General features: G+C 31.5%; 1 protein-coding gene across 2 annotated transcripts in view; it reads right to left on the bottom strand.

The window, feature by feature from the left end:
* LOC118441041 (uncharacterized) overlaps positions 1–10634 on the bottom strand; it is a 33505-nt gene extending 22871 nt beyond the window's left edge. The window contains exon 1 of one of the 2 annotated variants that reach the window (XM_035864934.2): positions 10504–10634. In XM_035864934.2, coding sequence (XP_035720827.1) covers positions 10504–10507 — 4 coding nt within the window. In that variant the 5' untranslated portion in view covers positions 10508–10634. Of the gene's footprint in view, positions 171–10503 lie in introns of those variants that run through there. The other variant, XM_035864931.2, reaches the window with a different exon arrangement.
* Between the last annotated feature and the right edge of the window lie 1649 nt (positions 10635–12283).

The raw sequence follows: 12283 nt of genomic DNA, 5'->3' as shown, positions 1-12283 counted from the left end.
CCGAGGGTTTCTGGGACGCTTAGCTTTGTATATGTGTATGTGTATCTGTGCGTGTGTATGTGTGTGCGTGTATGTGCATTTGTGTGTGTGTGTTTGTATCATACGATGTATCTCTACACACGTTATCTTTGACGTTCCTACTTCGATACTTTAACAGCCTTGAAAATCTAATCGAAATATATTATGGATATATATACAAGCATATATGTAATATGCACGCATATGTAATATAATTTTTAATTATTTATTAAAAAAAACTACAATAGACTCGTTGAATTTATTTGAACGTTTCGACGCATCATTATTTAAGGCGATAATGTAACAAGTGATAATATTATCATTCTTCCTTATCGTACTCGATTATCGCTCACTACTCTCCGATAATAGATCATGATTTTCAGTCGATTAAGTTTTCTTTCTTTTTTCTTTTTTTTTTTTTTTTTTATGCTACTCTCCGTCTTAATTCGTCGGAGAAGAAAAGGGAAAGAAAACGAAAGAGAGAGAGGGAGAGAGAGAGAGAGAGAGAAGATAAAACGATAATAGAAAAAAATGACCGAACGAAGAAATAACGCAACGACAAATAAATAATTTTACGATCGAAATCATTTCTACAACGATTTGCGAGGACAATCATATCATCGAGGATCAATCATTCATTGTCTAGCGACTGTTATTCGCACAAATGACGAATTTCATTTATTATTTTATTTCATCCCGATATTCACCCCGTCTTTAATGTTTGCAAATTAATGGTGAAATAATTCAGAAGTGAAAAGAGAGCAGCGATTGTTCATCATTGTAACTCGCATAAATCAGAAAAGGGTATATATCCAAACAACGATATCTCCTTTTATCGAGCATACATTGATTACATAATACAAAGTGTACATGAATAAATTTGGATGGAGTAAGAGGGTATAGGTGAGGGTGGAAATGGAGTGACGAGGGTGAGAAGAAAGAAAAAAAAGAAAAAGAAAATGAGAAAAAGAGAAAAAGAGAGGGGGAAAAAAAAAAGAAAAATGGTGAAACTCCAACAACGTCTCTCGGAAACGTTTAAGTTCGATCTAAAATACGATGAAACGGTAATAAAACTGGTTTTCCGCGACAAAGTAAGCGTACTCGAGTATGTATGCATCGATCTCGGTTTCTATAGCGTCGTGTAACGACCCACTTGAATCAATCGGCTGGTACTAGACGCATTCACTCGTTTCTATGTATTTGTGCCTCTAATACACATAGTATCTAGCTAGCTAGACACGTAGAGATAAATGCATGTACCTATGTGTCTATAAATATATATACATATATACATTTTTATATTATATAGACATGTGTATATATATATATGTATGCTCATGTATACGTATGCACGTATGTCGTCGACGGCGACACAGCGAGAGTAGAGAGTAGATTAATGGCGAGAGAAGAGCAGAGAAACATTGTCATTGGATATCGGTCGAAGGGAGTTAAAGGCCAGGTGAATCTTGATAGATCGAGAGAATAATATTAAACAAAAATAATATTACCATTATAAGTCAATGATAACTGGATTTCGATAATCTCTCTCTTTCTTTTTCTCTCTCTTTCTGTTTTGTTTGATTATCGATTCTAATACGTATCTTCTTCTATCTTCATTTTTGTTTAAATTATCTGTAAAATGTATAATGATTATTTTCTTTTTTATATTTAATAAATTCAAAAACGTATCGATCGATTCAATTGTCTTATAATATAGATACATGTTTTTATATTTATAAAAAAAACAAAAAAAATAAATATATATATATGTATATATATATATATTTATTTCTCTTCTATCGTTTCCTTTTAATATGTCTCGAGATGTTTATACTTGTATAAGATGATATCGATAAAACTGAAGGCATCAGTTTATCTTTAAATTTCTAATAAATTTCTACTTTTTTTTTCTAGGAAACTTCTTCGATATTTATCTTACGTTTGATTATATCTGATAATGAAAATATTTTTCTCCTGACACATATCTGTCTGCTACTGAATCATATCGTTGGTCGTATATCTTTCACAAACATATTATTCAACAATAGTTTTTAAACTACATTTGTTAATCGAAAACGCAAAGTTCTTATTATTTTTCTTTAATCTTTAAACGATCAAGGATATACCTATCTTATCGTCTCAAAAGTAGTCGATCGAAATAAAAATTTCAAAAGAATTACGTAACCCATCGAAATAGTTCTTCGACGTGGACTTCGATCGATGAAATTAAATGTATAAAACTTTGAGAATAATTCTTCATATAAAATTATCCATTACGATTTATCCAATTTTTATCCTTTCATAATTGATGAAACAACGAGAAATTTCCTATTTCTCCCCCCCCCCCCAAAAAAAAGGAAAAAAAAAACAAAACAAAACAAAGAAAGAAAATTTATAACAAACGATACAGATACCAAATAGAAGAAATTCATACGATCTCAATAAAATTATAAAATTGGTATGAGAAAGAAATATAAAAAAAAAAAAAAGATTCTATCTCGCGATAATCATTATCATGAATTCATTAATGATTACAAAGAATGATTCATTAAACAAAAAAAAAAAAACCTTCGAAGGGTTAAAATTTTTCTAAATTCATTGAATTAAATGTATTAACGATAATAAAAGAATTTTTCATGAAATAGAAAGAGAAATGAAACGTAAAATGAAACACTTGTATCCTTCTAGCACATACTAAAATCGTTTTTTTATTTTTTTTTATTTTCAAAGACGATGGAAGGGTGGGAATGGACGGGAGGGGAGGGGAGGGTGGGGAGGGGGAAGGGTTGTTACGTTCCACATTGGTTTCGGTCCGGTAACGGTGAGATTTAAAACCGGTAGCACAGTACGCGTGGAACCGAGTGTGTATATTTTTAGAACGACCACCGTGGTCGCGTGGGCGGTTGGTTGCTGGTCACCGGTCCAGGAACTCGTGTTACTTTGTTTCGAGCTTATGCACTCTCATCGCCGCGATCATCTTGTCGAGAAAGGCACAGGAAAGACGTCTCCCTCCTTTCCCTTCCGCTTCCCCATCTGTTTCTCCTCTCTCTCTCTCTCTCTCTCTCTCTCTCTCTTCCTTCTTCTCTAACCCCTTAAATTTTTCTTACTCTCTTCGCTTGATATGAAACGTCGACGCGAAGTGTCTTGTAAAACGGGGGATTAAAATCGTCGAAAAGGTCTAAGCGGTAAAAAAATATTAATAAAGAATAATCCTACGAAAGAACGAATTATTATTTATCCTAGGTTTCTTTTACGTCCATGTGTATGTCCGTGCGTGCATGTGTGTGTCTGTGCGTGTGTATATATATATGTGTGTGTGTGTGTGTGTGTGTGCGTGCACGCGTGCGTACATTATCTTTTTTTCTTTTTTATTCATTTATTAATTTTATTTTATTTTTTGTTTTATTTATTTATTTTTTTTTTTTTTTTCAAATAAATAAATAATTCTCTTCTCCATCCGCGTCAACGAGATCCCTCTATTTCCCTTTTTTCTTTCTTGACGAGAGACGAGAATCATACGAGATCGTACGATGATCTCGTACGATGACTCGTTTACAACTGAGCGATTAGATAAGAATCTAATTTGTTATATGTGGTACGTGTCTGTATATTTTACGATCATTATGAGACAATCCATTTTCAATTGCACACCGTATATGTAGTGGATACGTGCAATAAGGATTTAATCTTAACATAATTTAGGATAATTAATCGATCTTCGAATTCGTCGATCGGATATTATTTATTTTTATAAACAATTGAGGTGAAAAAGATAACAACGTACGTATTTTTTAATCGTTCAATTATCGGAAATTCAATTATCGATGAAATTATCACACGTCCGTTACTGGTGAATATTATTATCTGAAGCGACACGCATTCTGGTCTCTTGATTAGTTATGAGGCGACACTGTGTACGTTTTTTCTTTTTTCTTTTTTCTTTTTTTTTTTTTAATCAAATAATACTAAGAACAGTACTTACTATTTATTTAGTGACTCAATATGATGTTACTGTATTATTTAAATTATATAATATTTTATATACATATATGTATGTATATATATATATATATATATATATATATATATTATTTAATTAAATATAAAATATATATTCGACAATTCCGAGATAAATTATTAATCGATCTAATAGATTCGATCTCATATACGATCTCTATAAAAAAAAAAAAAAAAAAGAAAAAAAAAGAAAATCGAAATGATTAGAATAACGTTAATGTTAAATAACAAGATCGAACTAACCTCGAGGGTACTAACTCGAAACGCACGAGAAAATGGAACATTACGAAAGGTGAGTAAACTTGTCTGCGTCGTTGACGATGTCACGAATTGGGTCCCTTATCAATTTTATCGGCTCGATTCGTACGTTCACCCTTTCGATCGGCGGTTCATCGAACGTGATTCGAGTACGAAATTGTTTATACGATTTGGTCTTCATTTCATCAATGTTAAAAATTTAATGAACTCTTCGTAGGTAACGATGAATAGAAAGAAAACAAAGAGAGGAAAGGTGGTAGAGAGAAAGAGAGGGAGGTGAAAGGGGAAGGGGGAAAGGAAGAGAATCTATCGAGGAAAACAGGAAACGGAAATTCGAAATGGATCATTTCTTTTTTCCTTGATCTTTTTTTTGGGTGCCAAAGTAACTAACTAACTAGGTAAATAACGCATATTATAGGAAGATAGAAATAAAAGAAAAAATAAAAATATGTTTTCTCACGACAAAAAGTAAAAAAAGGGGGAAGGAAATGATCGAGTGTGACCTTCACTGTGAAATCCACGACGGAAGTACGACACAAGGAGTTTTATAATAAAGATAATGGTAACGTAGCGATACCAAGCATTCGTCAGCTTACGATAAGGAATTAGAAAATTCTCGACAACTTCGTAACTCTGTCATCGTTAACTATCAGACATTATCATTTTATTTTCTTTTGATTCGTTACTATCGATATTATTCTAATATCTATCCTATATACGGAAAATAAGAGAGAGACAGAGACAGAGAGAGAGAGGGAGAGAGAGAGAGAGAATGAGAGAGAGAGAGAGAGAAAGAGAGAGAGATACATAGTTGATAATCGGTCGATCTCGAAAGTCCGAACGATACACGTCGATTTTTCTAATAATAAAGCGATAATGGGGATCCATGGGGGATACGTAAAACGCGGTTGCGACCACGTTTTCGCGATAGATAACGAAAGAAAAATGGCGGCTAGACATCGAAATTCGATTACCGTCGTGCGCGCTTACAGTGCATCGCGGTGCATAAACAGTGCTTCTTATCGCTGATAAACTGCAAACTATGTGTGAGTATATATATATATATATATATATATATGAGTATATGGGAGAAAGAGAAAAAGAAAATGGTCAAAAGAGGAAGAGGGGGGGGAGAGAGAGAGAGAGTTTAATGATAAAGCTTCGTGTAAACATCTGAAAATACGCACACTTGTAAAGCTAAGTAAAGAATGACCACATACAGATTTATCATATACGGCTACTAGGACAAAAACTAATATCTGTAATTTGATATTTTCTTCCAGGCGTTCGTTGTTCGCTTCGAGAAGTTAGGAGGAGAGTTCGTTCGTAGAAGTCACGAACCCTTCGAGGTAAAGAAAGAGAAAGAGAGAGAAAGAGAGAGAGAGAGAAAGAGAGAGAGAGAAAAATTAACTTACGTGTCCTCGCGAATTGATCATTTGCGTCGTTAAATGAATCTCGATGTCAAAATAAACAAAAAATTACATTAATATATTTATAAGATTTATTATTTATTAAAGATCGATACGATATCAACGAATTTTAAAATAACATATTCGATTAATAATACTGTTATAAATATATCTATAAATTATTATTTTATAAATGAAAAATTTGTAGATGATTTGTGTTCAATGAAAACAATTTATTTAATAATTAATTAATTGACAAATGACGATATCTCTAATGATATCGAAATAGTTTATAGAAGGAAAATAAAGAGAGCTGTTCGATTTCATTAAAATCTATCCGAACAGGTTCTTCTCTGGAAACATGTGCGCTCAGATACGTCGCAAGTTCGTCTCACAATCACGAACGTAAATTGTTATAATATCTACATACATAACTCTCTCTCTCCCTCTCTCTCCTCTCTCTCTCTCTCTCTCTCTCACTCTCTCTTTCTCTCTCTCTCGACGATAAAAGATTCGATAGTGTTTATCTAAAGAGATCCGAGGGAAACGTATTTTTATCGAACGTCACACCGTTTTCAAATAAGATATATTATTACGTCACTAAGTATGCATACAAAAGCATGTCATATGATTATGGATTTTAAATATATCTGATAAGTAAAAAAATATGTACATAGTGTAATAATATATGCACGTATATTATGAAATTGTCGAAAACTTGGAATATCATTGCCTTTTCTTTTCATTTATTTTTCTTTTCTTTTTTTTTTCCTTTTTCGTCGAAAACATTTGAAATAAGAGAGAGGCGACACATACATAACATTCGATATCTACGTACGTACATACATCCATATGCACGCATACGTATGCATCTATATAGTTGTTCTCTAAGAGCGAAATTTCGTGCAGCAAGCTAGCTTTGCTAGTTGTACTAGCCTGGCGCCGGTCTAGACGTCGGCACGGTCCCGTAACAATGGACGATCGTCTGCGGTCTCTGCAACAATGTCGCAAGCTTAACGCGCTACCTCTACCGGAGGACATACTCACGAACTGGAACGCGTACCTTTATTTATTTCTCCTTCCAATCGACCTTTCCTTACCCCACATTATTCTATTTTCTATTCTTTATCTATAGAGAGACTATTGAAAATGACAAATGGCGGCTTATTAAAAAAAAAAAAAAAAAAAAAAAAAAAAAAAAAAAAAAAAAATAAATAAATAAATGAGGAAAAAAAAGTATATTATTTATCTGTGCAATCCGATTCGGTGTTATTGTTATAGCACATGCGTGAAGCAATAAATATCCCGATAGTTACGAAATCAAAATTTTGATTTATATGTACCGTGTTTCTTTCAACTTTTCAATACGTACATACATTATGTACGTATTGAAAATGACGGGTCGTTCGTTAAAGCGGAAAATTTTCAAATCGATTATCATTATTTTGGATATAAATATAAAGTAATATAATTAGTAGAAGAAAAGAGAGATAAATAAAAGAAAAATGATATAAATAATAGAAAAAGGATATAAATAAATAAGACGAAAAAGTAAAAGGAAAGTAAGAAAAAAAGAGAGAAAATTTTTATATCAAATTTTATACAGAGTTATATTAAATTATTCGAGATAGAATAATCTATTAAATTACGATTTTATCTATATCATTAGTCGCGATCGTATTTAATTAATACGAGACAAACTATCTTATCGGATCATGATATCAGCGAATTTTCATTTGAGAGAACAAAAAGAAAAAAAGAAAAAAAAAAAAGAAAAAGGAAGAAAAAGAATTGGCCGTACAGCGATGTAACTCGCAAAAGGAAAAATGATGCATATGAAAAAACCGCAATATGTTTATCTTTGATTCATGCGGTCTATTTTCTTCTTTTGTTTTTCTATTCTTTTTCCATGCGTTTCCCAGAGATTCACGGAAGACGACGACGACAAAAGTATGACTCATTGCAATTAATGGTTGCCTTCACGATGTTTGTTTTGATAAAGGAAATCGAATCGAACACATTAAAAATATTCACTTTAAAATTGTAATTGTAAAAATTCGAATTTTAATTGACAAATAAAATTGACGTTGTAAAAATGTCAAATGTGCGGATCGTACAATTTAACACAAATAAAAAAGAATTAAAAAAGAATTAAAAAAGAATGAAAGATCTTTCGTTGAGATAAATTTAAAAGTATTTTGTGACCAATATTGGTAATTCGTACGTGTGCGTTAGCGCGACTCCCTTCCTCGGTATTTAGGTCATACGATTTCTATGAATTCGCCATTCGTCGGAATCTCCGAATGTCATTTTTCAAGGTCGTTCAACTTTTACGATCGATTTTTTTCCCTTACTGTGTAGCAATAAGAAGACGTTGAATAAAGCGTCATCGATCGATTGTTGCATTATTCGTCCTTGATCGTACGAGAGAAACAAATATTTGCATGCAGTGGCAGTTTTATGCACAGGTGGTTAAGGCGGTCTCGGCTCGGGTCATGTAAGACATAGATCCTTCCCACCTTTTCACATAACACAAAATAACTATAAATTTATATTAATATATATATATATATATATATATATATATGTATATGTATATTTATATATATATATATATAATTAATTTTATTTAATTATACGATGCAAAAAAATCCGAAATATAAAATTGTTGTATCTAAATATATTGATAACTACTATACGGTACTAATAAAATTTTGATAGATTATTTATCATTATTTCGTCATTTTCATCAACAGTTTAAAGGATATAATATATATCGTCCATAGTCAATTTGTTTCAATCGGATTTCAAACATTTCTAATCTTTCTCGGTCTCCTTTAAAGGATAAATATGTGAATGTTTGCTTGGAAAAAGGAAGAATGTTAGTCGAAGATGTATGTGTGCCTATGTGTATATATGTGCGCATCAAGAATGAATGCGAGAGAGAGAAAGAGAGAGAGAGAGAGAGAGAAAGAGAGAAATAGAGAGATAGAAGAAGGAAAAAGTATGTTGAACGCGAACGCACGACTCATGACTAAGCTCATGCAATTTCTCCTCTTTGCAGGTGCACGGACGTGCATTCTTTCGAGGACTATGGGGGCGTAATATGTAGGTATACGTAGACTAAGGAAGATAAGTATTAACTGTGAAGTATCATCAAGGTCTTTTAATGTGCGGATACCAACATTATAACGATAAGGATACTTTAAAGAACGATTGGATTTATTCCTTTATTTTAATCTCTCTTTCTCTCTCTTTTTATTTTATTTCCTTTAACTCTCAATAAATCAATTATTTTTTTCAAGATAATTCAATTAAGAATGAATTTTTTTATCGAATTTTTTTCTAATTTACTTTCGTTCGACGTATTCAATATATATTAATTATTTATTAACGATATTTGTTAACAATAATTATTTTTAATAACGTCGTCAAGATAATAAAACATAATCTTAACAAGGATGACAAAGAGAAGCATTCGTTATCGATCGAGAATGAGTAAATATATATATATATATATATATACATACGTTTAAATACACGTAAATAAATAAACAAATATATATGTACAAACATAAACGGAGTTTTGTTAGCTATCTACTCGCGTGTTACGTTTTTTTTTATGAATAATCGACAACGAACGTGATTTGAAAACTAAAAGGATTTCGTAGACCTCGTCATCGTATTTTTTTACTATCTAAGTTTAAAATTTTCTTCGATAAGTTTGTGTTCCGTTGTTTCACATCGCTTTATAAAGCAAGATAAAAGAAAGAAAAGAAAAAAAGAAATGGAAAAAAAAAGAGAAATAGAAAACAAACGATCGATTTATCTTGGTCGTTTTTCTTTTACTGATAAAGATCTTCTTTATGCATGACGCATTACTAGAGAAAAAGAAAATCAATTTGACGTCGACGTAATAGAAGAAAATAATGCTTTTTCATTATAATGTTATATTATTAATATATAACAGGTCATGAAAAAAGAAATAGTTCGTTCATGGTATGATATATTCACGAAATATTCACGAAATATAATTTACAAGTTTACATGATTTATCGTTACAACCTAGTTCAGAATTATTATTATCGTTGTGATAACTTATTACCTAATCTTTCTATCTCTCTCTCTCTCTCTCTCTCTCTCTCTCTCTCTCTCTTTTCTTCACTCTTCCTTTCTCACAGTGCCTTTCTTAGTTTCTGTCTCTTTCTTTCTCTTTTTCTCTTTTTCTCTTTTTCTATCATACTTTTATACGCTAATATATATTAATGCATATTAATTGTGAAAATTTGACAAATTAACAGCTTCTTGTACGTTTTAAAAAATCGATATAAACATGTGTGAACACGATGATACCAACGATTTGATAAAATTATCTTTAATTCTTTTGTTATAGCCGTCGGTATATGCGACAAAATGCCGAACAAAATTCCGTAATACAATTGTACAAATTTTCGAACGGATAATCTGACGTTTCGAATTTATTTCTTATGTCTCAGATAATTTCATTGACAATAAAAATGATAATTGTGGTAATAAACATTGAAAGAATAACAGAATGATAAATAATGCGCTACATATATATATATATATATATATATATATATATATATGTGTATGTATATGTATAAACAAACGCATATTAAATTGTCTAATGCATTTGATTCTCGTGGAATATTAAAGAGAAGTTCGATCTTGAAGATTGAAGTTTGTACAATCGATACATTTCGGTTTTTACGGTATAGGAAAAATAAAAAATAAAAAATAAAAAATAAAAGAAATACTTCAATAAAAAAATACTTACTCATTTATAAATTTAATTATTGTAAAATTGTTACGACGATGATCACTATCACTTTTTCCTAATTCAACAATTTTGTAGAATAAATTGCAACTGAACAGTTTCAATCGATCTTAACGATTCACAGGTAAATGATACCTTGGTAAACTAACAATACAATTTATAAACATACGGATGTGCTTAGTTTATCAGGTGATCAGGTTTGTCATCTGATTGGTTCGTTTTATCAAACAGCCAAGTTTCTATATCTCCTCATTCTACGTCAACGGTACAGTTTCCTTTTTTCACAGATAGAATCTATATATTTTTTCTATTTATTTCATTTCTTTTTTTTTTTTGTTATTGCAATCGTCTGATACGTCGTGTGACGTATAGCACCAATAAAAGGGTTATTTTCTTTTTTCTTTTTCATTTTTTCCTCGTTCGTAGTATTCTACTTTTACGTCATCAATCAAATAAATAATCAATTATATCTTGTTCTAATCTGTTTTCTTAACCTATCTGAGAGAATTTTTCATTCGCTAAGCTTTAATCTTTATTTCTTAGAATTAATATAGTTTAATATTATTATAGTCTTTCGATCTATTTACATTAAAAAATAATGAATATAAAATAATTCGCAAATGATCTTTTTGTTTCTTAACTTTCGTCACTAATTTGACATTTGATATAATGACATATATATATATATACATATAAATACATATACATATAAATGATTGATGATAGCCAATTATTTTATTATAGTCAATTGTTTGAGTCACTCAGTATTGCTTGATACTTAATCGACGGCGATAAATCATGAGCAAAATGTTAGAAATAATGTATAACATATCATAAATAATACAGTATATCTAAATAATAATAGTGTTTAAAAATACATAAATATCTTTACCGGAATGTACGTACTTTTCGAAAATCACAAAAACTTTTAAAGATAGAAGATATTAGAAACGCGTTAAGTATAATTAGAGGTAATAATTTTGTCGATATGATTCATAATTATCATCCTATAATAACGAGAATTTATATACGTAACCGAATGTGTTTGCCTTTTCGAAACTTTAGAAAAAATTTCATAATTCTCGAAAACTTTATAGTACGTGCTCAAAAAAAGAGCAAGTGTTATTAGATAACGCTTTTATCGATAAAAACCTAATTGCAAAATAAAGATAACCAGAGTTTCAGTTTGTTAATTATTTCTTAATCGGAGGAAGTCAATTCTGTTTATACATCTTGCGAACGTATATTGACTCATCAAAAGTTTCAGGTAGAAAGAAAGAGAGAGGGAGAGAGAGAGAGAGAGAGAGAAAGAGAAAGAGAGAGAGAGAGAGAGAGACAGGGAGGAAGGGAGGAAAGGAGGAAGAGAGAGAGAGAGACAGGGAGGAAGGGAGGAAAGGAGGAAGAGAGAGATAGACAGATTCAGCGAAATATCAAGCGGGTTAGTCAGAAGCGAGATGAATCACGTGATTTTTCGAAAGAACAGGTTCGCGCCTAGCAACCGTCCACGAACACCGACCGCATTTTTTTTTTAAGACCTCTGAAGAAGGAAAAAAGAGGAGGAGGAGGAGGTGGTGGTGGTGGTGGTGGTGGTGGTGGTGGAGGAGAAGAGGAGGAAGAGTTGAGGGTGGAAGTGGTGGATGAAGTTGGAGAGATGGCTCATAGTCGGAAGACCCTTTTGCTTTGCTTTGCCGAAAGGAAAAAATAAAGAGAAAAAGAGAGAGAGAGAGAGAGAGAGAGAGAGAGAGAGGAAGAGAAAGAGAAAGAAAAATAGAAAGAGAGA

Source organism: Vespa mandarinia, chromosome 6 (genome assembly GCF_050613455.1).
Source record: "Vespa mandarinia isolate Hongniang chromosome 6, ASM5061345v1, whole genome shotgun sequence".
Classification (NCBI taxonomy): domain Eukaryota; kingdom Metazoa; phylum Arthropoda; class Insecta; order Hymenoptera; family Vespidae; genus Vespa; species Vespa mandarinia.
Note: the sequence above shows the minus strand (reverse complement) of the source record. Positions and strands in the feature narration are given on the sequence as shown.